The sequence below is a fragment of the Epinephelus fuscoguttatus genome, linkage group LG1 (genome assembly GCF_011397635.1).
Source record: "Epinephelus fuscoguttatus linkage group LG1, E.fuscoguttatus.final_Chr_v1".
Lineage (NCBI taxonomy): Eukaryota > Metazoa > Chordata > Actinopteri > Perciformes > Serranidae > Epinephelus > Epinephelus fuscoguttatus.
Genome location: NC_064752.1, coordinates 46,521,073 through 46,538,118, shown reverse-complemented (window position 1 = coordinate 46,538,118; position 17,046 = coordinate 46,521,073). Strand labels below are relative to the sequence as shown.

The 17,046-nt window shown below is 39.6% G+C and overlaps 1 protein-coding gene across 1 annotated transcript in view; it reads right to left on the bottom strand.

Annotated features, from left to right (window-relative positions):
* Nucleotides 1-1,672: 1,672 nt before the first annotated feature.
* stmn3 (stathmin-like 3) overlaps nucleotides 1,673-17,046 on the bottom strand; it is a 47,545-nt gene continuing 32,171 nt past the window's right edge. Inside the window, exons 2-5 of the mRNA XM_049571858.1 lie at nucleotides 15,874-15,969; nucleotides 11,687-11,865; nucleotides 7,547-7,742; nucleotides 1,673-2,073 (exon numbers count right to left, since the gene is read on the bottom strand). Of these exons, the coding sequence (XP_049427815.1) occupies nucleotides 2,018-2,073; nucleotides 7,547-7,742; nucleotides 11,687-11,865; nucleotides 15,874-15,969 (527 nt within the window). The 3' untranslated portion in view covers nucleotides 1,673-2,017. The remainder of the gene's footprint in view (nucleotides 2,074-7,546; nucleotides 7,743-11,686; nucleotides 11,866-15,873; nucleotides 15,970-17,046) is intronic.

Genomic DNA, 17,046 nt, shown 5'->3' with positions numbered 1-17,046 from the left:
GACAATGTTCCCTTTACCCTCACCAAAATTTAGTGTAACTTTGGAGTGTTATTTGGTTGGTACTAATGGATGCCTTGTGTTCCCCAGCTCAATATGATACCTGTGTAGTCAATGGAGCTTTAAAACTAAGCACAATATACATATTTTACTATTATGGGAAGTAAATAAAGTATGTAAATCAGGGTTTAAGGTCTTCACTTTATAACCCTAACAAAACAAACAGTACCTATTCTTAGCTATCATCCTCCTCCACACCACTCACCTCCAGTCTCCATCACAACCAGCACCCATGGCAGGGGCAGCAGGCTGAGCAAAGTACTTTAGATGTCCCCATCCCCAGCAACACTTTCCAGCTCCTCCTGGGGGACACCAAGGTGTTCCCAGGGCAGATGAGATATATAATTCATCCAGAGTGTTCTGGGTCTACCCCAGAGTCTCCCACCAGTTGGTTGTTCCTGGAATACCTCTAACAGGAGGCACCCAGGAGGATCCTGATCATATGCCTGAATCACATCAACTGGCCCCTTTCGATGCAAAGGAGCAGTGGCTCTACTCAGAACTCCCCACAGATGTCCCAGTTCCTCACTCTATCTCTAAGGCTGAGCCCAGCCACCCTACAGAGGAAACTCATTTCGGCTGATGGTATCCACAATCTCATTCTTTCGGTCACTACCCAGAGCTCATGACCATATGTAAGGGTTGGGACGTAGATGGAACAGTAAATCAAAAGCTTCTCCTTCCAGTTCAGCTCCCTCTTCACCACAAGAGTCCATGAATATCACACAGAATCAGAGACAAGGGACAATCTTGGTGGAGGCCCACACCCACCGATTGCAATTACATCCATGGTCATGGTAAATTCTGATGCATGATAATCATACATTTTTATGCTAAATGTTAGCATGTAATGCTAACATTTAGCATAAAAATGCTTGGTAACATGCTTGGTAACATGGTAACATGCTAACTGCTGAATGCTGCACATTAGTTTGTAACGCCCAGTAGTTGTTAGAAGGTATGTTAGCACTTTAAAATTAGCATAGGGTGTGATCAGGGTTGTTTTCTCAGACTTTAGGGCGCTCCTTCAGAGCCACATAAGACTATAGACAATTTTTTTTATAAGCTCAGTTCAGTGTATTTTAACCCTGGACCTTATCTTTCCAGTTTTGGCACCATGACAACTTAACTTAAAGGTCTCATATTGTAAAAAGTCAGACTTCCATCTCTGTTTTTATTATAAAGCAGGTGTTTAGCAAGTGCTAAATACTGTGAAAGTATCAAGACACACAATCCACAGAGAAATGCACACAGTCCATATTCAGAAACTCTGGCATTAAATGAGCTGTCAAGACTTCCATAAGGGTGTGATGATCACTGCTAAAATGGAGCGTTTCAGACAAAGGGTGAATACAGGTGTTTCAGCAGTGACAGGGTGAGAGTCTAAAGAGTTTTTCTTACATTAATGTTCTAGTAGAAACCCAAAATACAAGTATGAACCTGAAAATGAGCAGAATATGGGTCCTTTAAAATTTGGTTTAAGAGCTTTAAGTTGCTCCATGGTTTCAAGTCTTTAGGCTGAAATGAAATTCCACCAAGGGCCCTAAAACACTCAGTACAGTCTTGCAGGAGTCACGACAAACTCTCAGTAAATTAATTATCTTTGTCAGACAGGTCACCTTCAGTTAGCATTATTTTTAGCTGAACCTCTTTTTATTTAGAGACTATTGTCACCCGACACTTCCTCTCACTTTCAAGACAAACCCAACACAGACCTCATCTGGCTCAGGATTGGACTTTATTTCAGTTGTACTTGACTTCAACTTGAGAATATCAGAATATGTATCTGCACTTCCAAATGTGTGTGGTTTACCAAAACTGAAAGAGATGAGTAACAATATTGGGTGCTGATTAACTAGTTTGAGTCCTGAAAGGTGCACTGTAGGATGAGGTCGGTGAGTACAGAACAACAGGAGAACTTTGACACACTAATGAGTTTCACAAGTAACATCCACCGTGTTCAGCCGGAGAGATCAGCCTGAAGTTCCTTGTTCCTGCGCACTTCAGCGGCATGGACTTCCTGTGAAATAAAGTAATAAACTGTCACACAGGCATGATGCAAAATGAAACTTAGAAAGAATGACAGAAGGAGGGGCTTCTGTGGAACATGAAACTTAGAGACACAACATTGTTTTTTTAATCTCTGACAGCCAGATAAACACTGAGCTTTGAAAACTTCCTGGAGAGGTTGTCAGAAAGTTCACAGAATGCAAAGATACACAAATTGTGTTCTAGGAAACCTTAAGCCATGTTTAATGTGTGTTTTGGGTGTGTTTTGAATCAACTAAACATTACAGCACTTCACACAAACCCCACCTGCACCTATGGCGTAGGCTCTGCATAAAGTTGACGCACAAGTATAAATCTGCCTTAATTTGGGCCCTAGGCCTTTTTTTGGGGTATTTTTACTGCCTTTACTTTTAAGCTCATATCACAGTCATTATGAAGGCTACATACAAATGCTATATCTTGTTTTTTTCAGGACAATATGGGCTATTCAGATTTTTGTCCTTCTATGTGCCTGTATTTTATATTAATTTTTATATCAATGAAAAAAACAAATCCGTGTCAATCTGTATTTATAGCGTGATGGGATGACAGCACAATGATGTGTGTGGTATCACTGGAAAGCTCTGGTCCTGCTTTTTCATGTGATATGTGTGGCATTTCTGTGCAACCCTGCATTCGCAAGTAATCCATCCAAGAGTAATGTGTGTGCAGAGCTGTATGAAAGCTTTGTTATACATCATTTTAGTGTAACAAAGAACTGAAAGTAGCAAAAAATCTAAACACTCAAGTAAGTTTATTCACTGTACTTTAAATTCATATATATATATATATATATATATATATATTTAGATTATACTTAATTTATTCAAATCCTAATTTTCATTTTACAGATCCATTTTGGCCTATTGTGTGCTGCTTAAGCAGGTGACGGTTTAAGCCAAGAAGCTCGTCCAATCATCTTCATAGGGAACCAGTCATTTACCACCTGCTTTACAAAGATTTGAACATATTTTTCCCCCCCAATAGATACAAATAGAATCCAAGAAGCACACTGGGCAGTCAGTAAAAATAATCTAATAAAACCACGGAAGGCATAGAAAACAGTGCAGTGAAAAAAACAATAAAGGGGGAAAATATATTTATATACAAGTCAAGAAATACATCATGAATTAAATGTAATGATAATTTCCTTTTAAAATTCTCTAAGGATAAAGAGCTCTTGACAACATGTATTTTGGTGTTCCAAATCTGTGTACAACAATATCTGTTGCATTAGGGTGCAATTGGCTTCACTATCTGTTGGGTTTAATAGATTAAGTTGGATGATATACTGCATCACAGGGACGCTTCATGTCTTTAGAAGCAAACTTGGTTACACTGGTCTCCTGCCACACCCACTTTAAATGTGGTGTATTTTTTGGCTTCCTGCTTTTGTGATAGGAGCACATTTCATGAGAAGTGAAACAGAATCTGCAAATGGTGAGTCAGTGGATAAGACTAGCTGAGACTGGTTTTATTTTGACATCATATGGTGCACTGCACAGTAAAGGTGTGTGTGTGTGGGAGGATTGGATTTAAGACTGGTTATGATTAACTTTAACCTCAACAAAAACTGTCTGATGTAATCCTACATTAAAGTTACATTGAGCCCTTAAGAGTTCCATTAAATCCAACCCATTTTGTTGGAATGAAAGCTTATTTGCTTTCTTGCTGAGATAATTTCAAACACAAGCACACAAATTAGCTTCACTATAACTCACAGGATTCACAGACAAAACACTTGCGAACACATTTTCCCTACAAACACATCATGCTAATGTTTCTAGCATAAGTCTATGGCATTTTACATTGTATAAATTAACCTATCGGCTAGTGGAATTTTCTTCTACTCATATAAAACCAGGGACAACAGCAACATTTAACTAAGGTAATGTTACAAAATCTGGCTCCATTACAACTCACAAGGTTCACTGACAAATCAACTGTCTTATACAAAACACATTTTCCAAACAAATATAACATGCTAACATTATTAGCACAAGCCTATGGCATTTTACATTGTATAATTTAGCCTGGCAACAAGCAGAGATTTCCACTACTCATATGAAGCCAGGATAAATCACATACAGGACTTAAAATGCTATTTTGTGGGGGCTTCATTGTCTTTACAATTTATTGTTTCTTATATGTGAAATAAATAAAAGCTTGGTCTACGTCGCCATGATGTTTAGTGACATTTCTAGGGAGGTGCACATCAGGCTATGGCGTAGGTACAGCAGTGATTCGAAGCAGAAGTATAAATCCCACTTTAGATGAGAAAATTGATACCTATCACATGTCTGAATGTTAAATATAAGGCTACAGCCAGCAGCTGGCTAACCTAGCTTATTAAAAGTGTTATATTTAACATACAATCATATTTGTGGTATCATTTTTCTTTTCTAAATCTCTTTATCAGCCTTCTCATGTAACTCCTTTGACCTTTTCCTTTAAAGAAATGTAATGCAACATTTGCAATGGGGAGAACAGTGCCCCTGTCACTACCACTTCCTGTTCCTGCACTGTGTAACTTTGGTGAGCAGGTCAGATCATCAAAGTGGAAAGCTTTACAGCACCAGCTAACTCAGCTGTTTGGCACTGCATTTTGTTTTGTTTTGTCAGTGCTTCATCTGTATGTGTGTGATTTTGATGGGTTTTTTTGATACTAGGACGATTCGATATAGTTTTTTTTTTTTTTAAAGAAGCTAGCTCAATATTCTCAGTATGGATATTATTAATCAATTAGACCAAAGAGGATGTTTATGAGGAAGGAAAGAAGAGAAAAGAGTGACAGAGCAAGAGGTCAGACAAGAGTCAACCAACAAACAAACTGTTTATACTGTCCTGACATAAGCTGTAGTGATCCATCTCATGGCTGATGGAAAAACGACAACTGTCTGACGGCCAATTGTACACCACAGGCCCCCAGGAAATGCACTGGGTTTTGAAGCTAATTTTGTAGTGGCCAAACAGTGGCACTGAAACTTCCAGGGTCCGTCACGTGATGCCAATGAGCCCAAAAAGACTTTTCCCCATAAAATTACATTGTGAAAGAGAGATTTGTAAATCAGTGGACACATTTTTTGAGCATCAGAACCACTGTGAAATGAGTCGTTCCTAATGTTTAGCAGTCCTGACGTTACTAACCTAACTATATTTCTCAGTAGCACAGTACACAGTACATTTCTCCCAGGAAAAGCTCTGAAGTGCAACAGACTTTTTTCTGTGGAGGTCTGGATAAAAGTAAGTAATGTGACTGATTCCAGCACCACACTGAGGCATGGTCAACACTTCCATGTTATATCATATGCTAATCCTTCAGTTTATTCTGCTCGCTGCTTCGCTATTGGCTGTTTCTTGGCAAGAACCGCCCAGCTGTCTCTGATTGGCTATATTGCATTTCTTGACGCATCTCTCACGTGTCTTGTCCATGGACTGTATATATTGTGGGTTTGCAGTGGACGCTAGAGAAATGACAGATTGTGACAGATTGGAGAGAGTGACATAATGATTTGCTCATGTTCCAAAAAAAGAAGTTTCATTTAGATCTGTTATTTTTATTGTTTATATAGCTGTCTTTTATTTATTATGGTTTTATTGACTGAAAAATATATTTTGGAATTTTGTTTTTGAATTACTGACAGAGCCAGAGAGGCCAAGACAGAGAAATGCATTAAGTAGGAAGAGGAGAGAGAAAGACAGAGAGAGCAACAGGCCGACTGATAATGACGCTATTAGAGGACATGGTCAAATGTCACAAAGTCTTTAAAAAATAAAAATAAAAAAATAAAAAAAGTTTTAATTTAAGTCTGTTATACACAGACCAAATGAACATTTTCCTGCCCGCCTATTTGTTTGGCTGACAGTTTTTCTTATCACTGAGATAAGTCTGATTTGACATAAAGTAGAACAAAATAGAATAAAAGTAACTTTGCAAGTAGCATACTATTGTTGCCATTTTCTCATAGTTTGGCCTGCTACATTTCTCTGGGGATAGCTTCAGTGTAGTGGAACTTAGTTTGATGTAGTAACATTTTCCAAGTAGCTTGCCCAACACTGCTCGTCCCACTATCAAGATTAAATCCCCTGAGTCTGTAAACATTAGAAAAGTCTGAAAGAGCTGCAAGATGAAATTATTTTATCCTCATTCAAGTTAGCAGAGCAGGCGCACTCAGGCACGCTTGGAGGTGCTCGATGGCAGTAAGACTGTAGTGCACCTACTCTAAGGGCCCAGTGATGATGAATCATCAGGTAATTTTATACTGCAGAAATAGAGTTTTTGTGGCCTAATGCTCCAGTGAGCAACTTTCGTAGGAGTGAATGGGGCCCTGCCACCGATGCTGTATCCAGGTCTCTTTATACATCCTCAGTGTAGCAAAAAGGGGAAAAGCAAAGCAAAAAGACAGAACAGCCATTTCCAATCCTGACAGGAGAGGAAGGTGGAGAGCGAGAGGACTGAGAGGAGATAAATTAGGCACACTTGTGAGATGAGGGAAGGGGGAAATCAACAAACAAACTGCATGAAGGAGAACAGAGAGGAGTGAGAGTGGCTCAAGGGGCAGAAATTCAAAGTTTACTTCAGTTATGGACATCTTTGTGCAAAACCCTTAAAGAGAAAAACATAAAGTCAGCATTAAAGTGAGCAGTGGTCAAACTAAGGACCAGCTAGACAGCGTAACCTTCTGGATAACAAAGCTTCTTGAAGAAGTGTGCTGATCCCTGTGAGCAGGTGGGATGAAAGGACTCTCATCTAATTCTGAAACCTGTTTATATGCACCAGCGGACGTCTTTGCTGTGGCCATCAGAAAAGTTCTCCTACACTACCCTCTCCCAGCTTCTCCCAAATTCACATTACACCTCCTCAGCCATACCCCCCCACAGACACACTCCCCACACATACTATACTGAACTTGATTGAACTGCATTCATTTTTTTGCATAGCCAAAGCCATTAAGACACAATCCTTGATCTAAATGTAAATGTAGTTTTTGTTTTATTGTGGAGTTTTGTATTATATATTGTATTTGATGTATTTTAATGTGTTTTGATTGGCTCTGACCTTGACCAGGCCTATCTTGTAAAAGATATTTTCAATCTCAATGTGACTTCCTGGTTAAATAAAGGTTAAATAAAATAAAATAAGGTAGAAGGGTTAGAAATGACTGAAATTAGTTTATATTACCATATGTGTGAAAACTTATAATTCATTTGCTAAAAATTGCTACTGTGTCTAATTTGTGTGGATGTTACATATCCATATTTTGAGGAAAAACATAACTGTCAGATGTTTTTCATACCCACTATCAGATAATGTTAGTTTGTGTTGCTTGTGAGACTATAAAACTAAAGCAGACCTTGTTGGGAAAGAAAATAGTGCCCTCCTGGCCTTGACAAAATAACATTAGTATTAATTTACAAATGTATCACAGAATGGGAAAACTTGCTTTCTCACGCAGCCTTTGTTTAAGAGCATTGAGGTAGGCCTCCCGGTTCTCCTTGGTGGCCTCCATCTTTTGGATGAGCTTCTCCTCCGTCCTCTTACTAAAGATGTTGTTCTCCTCGCGAGCTTTGTGGAGAACCTCCTGCTCGTGCTCTCTCTTCTCCGCCAGCTGCTTCAGCACCAGGGCCTCCTGGGACTACAGCAGGGTGGGGAGAGGTGGGGGGTATAGATTTTGGGGACAGACAAATAAGGTGCTTATTATTAATGATGATACTGATTATGGCAATGTATGGTGAAGTTGGCAGGGATTAAAAAAATGCAGGTTCCACCACTTAATTGCTTAATATTGTTCTGAAATAAAAACGTGACACCTTCTGAAGTTTCTAACAGTAAATCCCTATATCTACTATTTGCTCCAATGAGTCACATACCCTTTAGATCAGAGAAACAGGTTTTACTTGTAATGTGGTTTACAGCACAATCTGTACAGTGCCATTCAGTGTCAGTAACACAGAGCATTCTTGTGTTTATTGTTATGTGTTTTGGAGGACCAAACATATGGTTGTGGTGGTATGTATCAGTTGTGCTTAATTGGTACCCCAAGTTGTAGACCAACTTGAAAAAGTCTACATCCACCCCTTATAACTGTAATCTTGCAAACCCTATTAATTGTGTCACCCTGAAAATTATTTTGCAGGCTATTCTCACAAATTTTTCATGTTTTCCTACGAACAGCAGTGCATCCAAATTCATACATATCTCATGTATTTTGAAAGGCTGCAATCACGTGACCAATGCACTGACAAGAGATAACAAGGAAGCAGTCCAGAGCGGTCTTGTAACGAGGCAGGTTAGGATGGTGCATGCGTTACAAAAACCCAGACTTTCCCCTGGAGTTACGTGTTTGTAAGTTTGCGTTAATTATGTAACTGTGTGTTAAGGATGTAAGTTCATTCGTGGGGTGCTAATTTGTAGGAGATACGATAGGATAGGCAGCAGTTCAGCCCATAGGGACTTGACTTGGGAACCAGAGGGTCACCGGTTCACAGACCAAATGTGGAGCGTGGACTGGTAGCTAGAGAGGTGCCAATTCACCTCCTGGGCACTGCCATGGTGCCCTTGAGCAAGACTTATTTATTTTCATACATAAAGTGAGAAAAAATGAGCCTTAACACTTCCTTGTGCCAGGGTGCACGTGTTCACACTCTCTTTTCCCTGTTTCTTGTATTTGTACTGTAAAGTCTTTACTCCCATCCTTTCTTATGCTGACATCCAGTAATCAGTCTGAAGAGCTATCACAGTAGAAAACTGGGGAAGCCTACAGCTAAAAGATAGCATGTCTTAGAAAGATGAACTGAATGGAAGAGCACACCAGGGCTCATTCCTTTGCAGCAGGATTAGAGTTGTTCGAGGTTAACTGATTTAAAGGGAGGTAAAGAGGTGGTGGCTTAGCTGGGACTTTACATTGTCTGGAACTGGTCTTCATTGTACAAGTCAGTACATTCAGCAAACCTGTTTGTTCAGAATCACTGTCTGATGTCACAGAGTGATGGAAGCCAACTGAACCACATCATCTGCAAAAAGTAAAGACACAATTCTGAGGTCAAACTGGACCCCTCATCCCCCCGGCTGCACTTTGGGAACCTGTCCATGAATATCACAAACAGAATCAGAGACAAGGGACAACCCTGGCAGAGGGTAACTGAGCATTTTTGGACATACACTTATATGCTTTTATTCTGACTGTGAGAAGAACAGATGGTTATCAATCTCATGTCTGTGCATTAAATTTCCCATCATTCTCACTTGGGAGTTATCACACATAGATACCCCCACTGTTAGCCCTAAGGCTCAATTATACTCCCTTTGCATATGAAAATAGATAAGTCTGTTGTAAACGTCACTGCTCTCATACTACAAGATCATAATAAAGTACCTTTTAACAGAGGCAGAGCTGTAGACAGTGGTGGTTTGTGTGGCCATTAAATACATCAGGACATGTGGAAGGAGAATTCTTTTCTCTACATTAGCGATTTGTTCCTTTCTTTGTTGTCTCTTTTGGTCGTATGTCACTTGAACTACACTACACTGCCTCTGTGATCTCTGGTGGTACTGCTCCGTTTTGTCCATATACACATCCGTAACCTTATACTTATTTTTTCATAGATCAGTTTGTATGATATGCTATTAAAAATGCATGCACCACAGTTCATATGATATCCTATGAATTAGTGCCCCGTGAATGGCATCACGTCCTTAAGGCAAGGAAAGTTACTGTGGTTGGGTTTAGGAAAAGAAACATGGTGCAGATGTACCTTAAAATAACTCAGAATTCACACGGTTATGAACACGCAACTCCAGGGGAAAGTCTAGGTTTTTGTGACCCATCCACAACACTACATTGCCTCCACAATCTCCAGTGTTAATCTGTTTTGTCCATATTCGTAGGTTTCCAGAAAACGTGCACAAATACAAATGAAAGGAATGCAGAGTATGGACAGAAGGCTCAGTCTATCTCCATATCTAACATAAGTAAGCATAAATGAGCCCTTAATCCTGTATAAATGAGCAACTTTTTAAAAATGTATTTTGACAACGCTGTCTCATACATAAACAACAGAATAGGCTGATTTTCACTGAATTCTCAACTTATATGATTGGCCCCAAAACTATATAGGCTGCCTTTCAAACACTCGCAGTTTCCAACACATCCTTAACATCATGAAACAGTCACAGTACTTCTCCAAAACTACCTAGTTGGGTTTAGGGAGTGGTGTGGTGTTAGTTGATGATGTACTAGGTAGATGGGTAGGTTACCGAGGAGAAAGTGGATATATTCTCCTCCTATATTTTCCATTTGCTTTTTGACTAATAGGTGGGTGTCTTGCAAAAGGCAAGAAAAAGTGGTGGGTATACTCCGTTTACCTGCCTATACCCTTCACTACGCCATTGGGTTTAGGCAACAAAACTAGGTAGTTAGGTTTAGGATAAACATGTACTTTTGTCACTAACATAATGTAAAGTATGTTTGACCCATCAACCACCCCTCCCACCCACCAGATGCTTATTTCAGTATTTGTACAACGTTATGCGGACTTTTTCGCTTTTTATGCTATGTCACGTCACTTCCTCCTCTGCTCCTGCTCCAGGGAACTGGGGAGCGTTTCATCCCAGCACTTCAAACAAACAAACAAAAAAAAAAACGCTGGTGGTGCCTTTTTTAATGACGTGCTGCATGTGGGTTTTGTTTATATGACAATATCTTGACATTAACATTAGCCAGGTAGCTGACACAATGCTTCATTAACAGAGGGTTGACTCAGTTAATGTCAAGCTTACAAAGCTAATAGTGATAAAAGCACATCACTCGCTGGTAACATCCAGTGTCCGCCAGTCGATCTTCTCCCAAAAAATAAGTTTTTCTGTCTTTGTTGTGACAGAAGACAGTAGCCTAAAGAAGTAGCAGTAATGGCACTGGCACCTTTCTGAGAAGCTTAGAGTGGCGGCACAAAAAAGGTGGAGCGCTCTGAATAAAAGATGTTGGGCACGGCACTTTTGCTCCAGGTGGCTGCATATGCCCGCTCCTCATAGAGAACAACTGAAAAATGCTATGTGGACACAGGCCCTTACACCCTTTAGTGGGAAATATTTCTTGGTGAGCAATGGCCAGACTTAGTGACTTGCTGGAGTCTTGTTGCCAGGTTTGGTTTCTCCATATAAACAAGAAAACCATCATCTGCGTTCACTGTATCTAGCAACCTGCAATTCAACACTCATCACATGGATGATACAATGGCTGAACTGGATTTGATTTCACCAATGAGAAGTAAGATGATAACTTTTTGCTTATTTATTTAATCATATAAATAAATATTATATTATTATTAACTTTTTAAGATCTTGAGAATGACAAGACTTCAGTTAGGGTTTGATACCAATACCAAATGAAGAATGAAAAAATGAAAAATAGAATCAGTAGAGTGGGAAAAGGCACAGAAAATTCTAAACTGAGACATGAGGAGTTTATTGTGCTTAATGTGTCCCAGTGCAGATGAATCACTTTTGAAGTCAATTACAAAATCAAAGGATTATCAATGGTACTTTAACATGACACCATGCTGTGATGACATATCTTCTCACCTTCCTCCTCTCCTCAGCAGCCTCCAGCCTCTTCTGGAGTTCCTCCAGGGACATCTCCCTCCTCTGGGGAGAGGACAGTGGCTGGTGCTGGCTTTTGTTCGCGGACTGATGGGGATCTTTCAGGATAACCTCAAACGACTGGCCTGATGCTCGCTTGTTCAAACCCTTCACCTCCAGGTCTGACACAGCCGGAATCCAGATCCACACACCAAAGGTAAAACACAAGTTAGTAAGGTGCAACTTTTTTCTTTTAGCTTGCTTGAGTTTTCATATATCAGAGGGGTTGGTGATACAGCTCTTGAATATGTCTCAGCGTGGTTGTCAAAAATACTGTATTTGGGGGTGCCTTGGTGGCTGAAGGGTTTAAGATGTAGACCATGAACCGCAACATTCCTGGTTCATATCCTGTTGGGGACCTTCACTCCATCTCATTACCCATCTCTCTCTTCCCTCCTCATTTCCTGAATGTCTCTCGTCATTCAACTATCCAATAAAGGTAAAACAATTTAACAAATTTACAAAATTTGGTACATGGGGAGAGCTGTGATGAGAAAGGAGCTGTGAATATGGTTGGTTATAAATGGACTAGAGTATAACCTTTACAATGTGCAGTAGAGCAAAGACATGTTTCCTTTTATGGATGAAAAGTCATTTTGCTCTGTTTTCTTTTTTCTTTTTCTGAAATATGTAAATGCTGACAAAACTGCTCCATACTCAAGTTTTGAGTTCACAGTTCTCATTAGATTTATCTGATCATGCAGATCAAAAAAGATCTATGAAAGAAAAAGTGTGTATCCAAGTGAGTGAACTTTATATATGAATATTAACATCATATTCTTGTAATCTTGTCTGTTGTTGCACTTTGTATTGCCTAGTTTACAGGATATGCCTTTTTCTTTTCTTTTCTTTTCTTTTTTTTTTTTACTGTATGTTAGCATTACCTAGTTCCAGCAATCACAGGCTTATTGAAAAGACTGTCCTGTGGTGTGACGGTCTTTCTGAAGAGAACACAGTGATATTTGTTTTCGACCTTGGCAAGGACTTGATTCATGCAGGATGGCTTATCAGCTGTTGCCCCTGGCAATGATTTAAGCATTTGAACTGTCCCTCTCTGCTAGATTTCATGTTACTTGAAATGTAGTTTTTTTTAAGAGTAGCTTATGAATAAGGCATATGCACAGAAAACATATGCTTAGTTTGGATGATAAACTAAGATGCAGCCGACAAAATGTATTGTTTGTGTTTTACCAAGTTAATTTCTTTTCTCACTCACAGTGATTGTAATTGGTACAGGATGCAAATTAGATTGTGTTTAGGCCCTGATAAAAGCTTTTGAATTTTCATGATCAGTTAATACAACCTGAAACACAAGTTCAGACCAAGTTAAAGGACACATTAAAGGAACAAAATTTAAGCAAAAAAACAAAAAAGTTGACTAACTACAGCAGAGCAAAACAAATTAAAGTTCATAAACTATATGGATAACCTCAGCATTTTTCAACCTGCACCCTATTTCCCTGTGTAAATTGGTCAAAGAGATGGATGTCGACAACAGTTTTTGAAATTGGTCCAGTATTGAGCGAGCAGGCAGCGGCTGGCAGCCGTGGGATGGGCTGTAATGGAAGCACACTGGGCAATTGAACACTGTCATTGTAGGTCCATTATTATTTTTTGACACAGACAGGCTTCCTTACCTTTACTCCTTGTCTCCTTACCTTTCACCAGACATATTGGATAAAGGAGACACCCCACCGTAGGCTTATCCAATGTTAAGAAAATGTTTACTCTTCCTGTCTCCTAAGTGGGTGTGGTTAGCTCTCCCTCCAATCAGAGCCTGTTCTCCCTCAACCCCCACCACCACCTGCTGAACAAGTCTCCTACGGGGGCGTGGCACTGACATCACTGAATCAGGAAGTGAGCTGAGTGGGGTATCTCGCTTTATCCAGTATCTCTGCTTTCACTTGATCCGGCCTGTTTGTTATTACCTTGTTAAGCAGAAGTCTCATTATGAAATAACATGAGATGTCACAATATTGCACTTGTTGCAGGAAGACAACAGTGGAAATGTGTGTGAGATCTGGAGAGAGCATAATAATCAGAGTATAGTGTTATCTAAATAATATTCAATATCATGGATGATTATTTACCTGATTTCAATAATGTGGATGTGGTTTTTGAATTTGATCATTACCAATATTTACATGTGTGGGAGTATACGGATGAAGAGCGGATGAAGAGAGACAGAGAGAGAGAGAGAGAGAGAGAGAGAGAGAGAGAGAGAGAGAGAGACCAGGCTGCAGAGTGGGAACCAAATGCTGCATCTCATACAGCTCGAGAGACTGATGGTGGGTGCTGCGACCCTATGATCACAGTTTATGCATTTGTGGGCTGTGCTGACAAAATGAGAAGCTACACTTAGAGCAGATTTCACAGAAAATCTTTGTTGAATATGGAAACCCTGAAGTTTTGGCTAGCTGTGTGTAAAATGGATCTCTACACTACTGTCCAGTGTCCATACACTGCACATGCAGACCTGCAGGTCTGCAATGGCTACCAGGATGACTACTATCTGTCAAAGAGTAGAAGAAATACAATTGTTTTCCTCTGCTGTTCCAAGAGCGGATTTAGTGCTGCAGATGAGCGGAGGTATGGTAATACTATTAGCTAAAGTTATTACACATGAAAGGATAACAGCAAAAACAATCAATCAATAAACCATTAGGAGGTGCAAAATATCAAGTGATTCAACAAACAAATTTTATATTTAAGGAAACTATACAGATTGATGACCCATTTTCATCAGCTGACATTCATAATAAAGTGATGTCAACATGTTGACACTATCTATGCCACAGTGTGTGTGCATGGTGTAAAAATATATTTATGCTTCGGTATTATACGACCTATAATATATTTTTGTTATATTTTATGCCTACATTTGCTCTTCCTTTTCATCAAGGGGATACCTACTGGCTATGAAGGACCATGGTAATGTGTAATGTAAAGTTTTTGCAGGAGACCCTATACACAGTCTTTGCTAATAAGATAATCATCTGTTATTCCCACAGAGGGGAACTTTACAATTTTACAGTAGCAAAGGGGATAATGTTATAACAAGAAGCATCGGCAGGTTTTAATGAATATGTAAACAGTAAAATAAGAACCTCCTTTGCCTTTTTTTCTCTCTCTCCTCATCTGCTCTTCAGCTGTATACTCTGTCACACTTTAGACACTTGCAATAACCATATGAGCCACTCTGTGTCAAAAATAACCACTTCTAATGGACATACAGTGTTGGTGTTAAATTTCCCCATGTGCTTCCATTGCAGCCTGTTGCATGGCTCCTGGCTACTGCCCGCTCGCTCAATACTGGACCAGTTTCAAAAACTGTATGTCACATCATTCCCTTTGACCAGTTTACACAGGGAAGTAGGGTCCAGGTTGAAAATGCCTAAGTTATCCTTTAATCTTTTGAAAAAAGACACCAGGACATTTGGATTGATGAAAGCAGGGGTGGACTGGCCATATAGCATACCGAGCAGTTTCCCGATGAGCCGGTGTGTCTTTTGGGCCAACAGACCTGTCTTTTTTTTCTTCTTCTTTTTTTTTTTTTTTTTTTTGACCGGCCAATAATACAGGTGGTCTGGCCCATTGGTATATTTTCTTAATTAAAACTGGGCTGACCCAATCACATTTTAAGCTCCTCCCTCTTTGGGCTTACTGCCCTCTTGAAACTAAAAAATGTGCCAAAATGGATAATACAAAACACAAGGAAGGCTGCTGAGAGTAATTCAGTCTCATCTCTCCCTCTACTCTCGCACTGTGAGCAGGCAGGCAGACAGGAGAGCATTTATGTATATAAATATATATATATATATATATATATATATATATAAAAAAGATATAATTCAGAATGTAGGAAATTAAGTGCTTGAAACTCAAATGTTGAAGAAACCTACACCTGCGTGTGATATAATATGTATATATGACTTATTTTTGTGTGATGGATTGCAGTGGGCCGGTCTGGGTCACATTGCCAGGGCCAACCTTTTTGTCCCAGTCCACACCTGGATGGAAGAGGCAATAAATCAACTGCTTTATAAGGATGTACAGTACATGGCACAGTTTGTCAGGCAGACAGACAGGCGGGCACAAAGACTGACAGTCAGATATACAGACAGACTGACCTCCATACTGATAGAGGCTGTTGGGATGAGGCTGTGTGTAGAAGCAGGAGCAGAGTAGAGACAGCATGGACATCTCCTTGAGCTTGTCTGCGTAGGCTGTTACAGAGAGATAGAAGAACACATGTTAGATTTGAAACCATAAGTCTAAAACACTTTGTCAAACAAAACACAGAGCTTTCACCCTGGAGGCTGCAGTTTATATCCTGTGTGAAACCAAAACTCAGTCTCAGTTTAACATAATGTTGCATCATTTACATGCAGTCATTGCGCACTGACATCCCCCACATGACATATTTGTGTTACATTATGTTACTTAACAAACATACTTATTTTAACCCAAAACATGATCTTTTTTCTATACCTAACAAAGTAGTTTTGTTGCCTAAACCCAACTGTGATCATCTCACAACATGAACCATGTGTTAAAATGTGATTAATCTGTGCATATAGATAAAGGGTGCCCTGTGCGGCACTATTGAACGCCAAAGGTGTGTCGGTATTTGACAACCTGGGAATGAGAGCGGGTTGGCTTCTCCATATCACTGTATGTATCGTCACAACCCAGTCTCACTCCTGACTCGTTAAATACTGATGCTTGGTCAGTGGTACTTGGTGTCAGATACCAACACACACAGAGGCACCCTTGAGCAGGAGAGCTGATTATGGTATGAGGCACACCAGCTAGTAGCATTTTTTGACACTCCGATCAACTGCCGTAGTATTAAGACCGAGAAAGTCCACAATAGGGTGGGAGGGAGTGGAGGTAGATGGGTGAAACAAACTCCAGAATTTTACCTTGAAGACAGCTGTTTGTGCCCCATGTGAAACAAAAAGCCAGTGGAGTTATTTCTATAACATAGTGTGCTACTATGTGTAGCATACTATGCTAGTGACATATGTCATGTGACGTAGCATATGTCAACATATGTATGTAACATACAGTACATCCGGTGATGTTATCTGAAGTTCTTAACAGACATACTTATTTAAGCCAAACGATGTATTTTTTTTTTGTTTTAAATCAAACCATGTACCTTTTGCTGCCTAAACCTGAGGAAGTAAATCTAAAAACAAATTATTTTCCTGCCTATGTTCTGGCTTTATTTTGAAAACAAAAAGACTATGTATTAACCAGCAGGAACTGTACATTTCTTGTGGAAACAGATATTTATT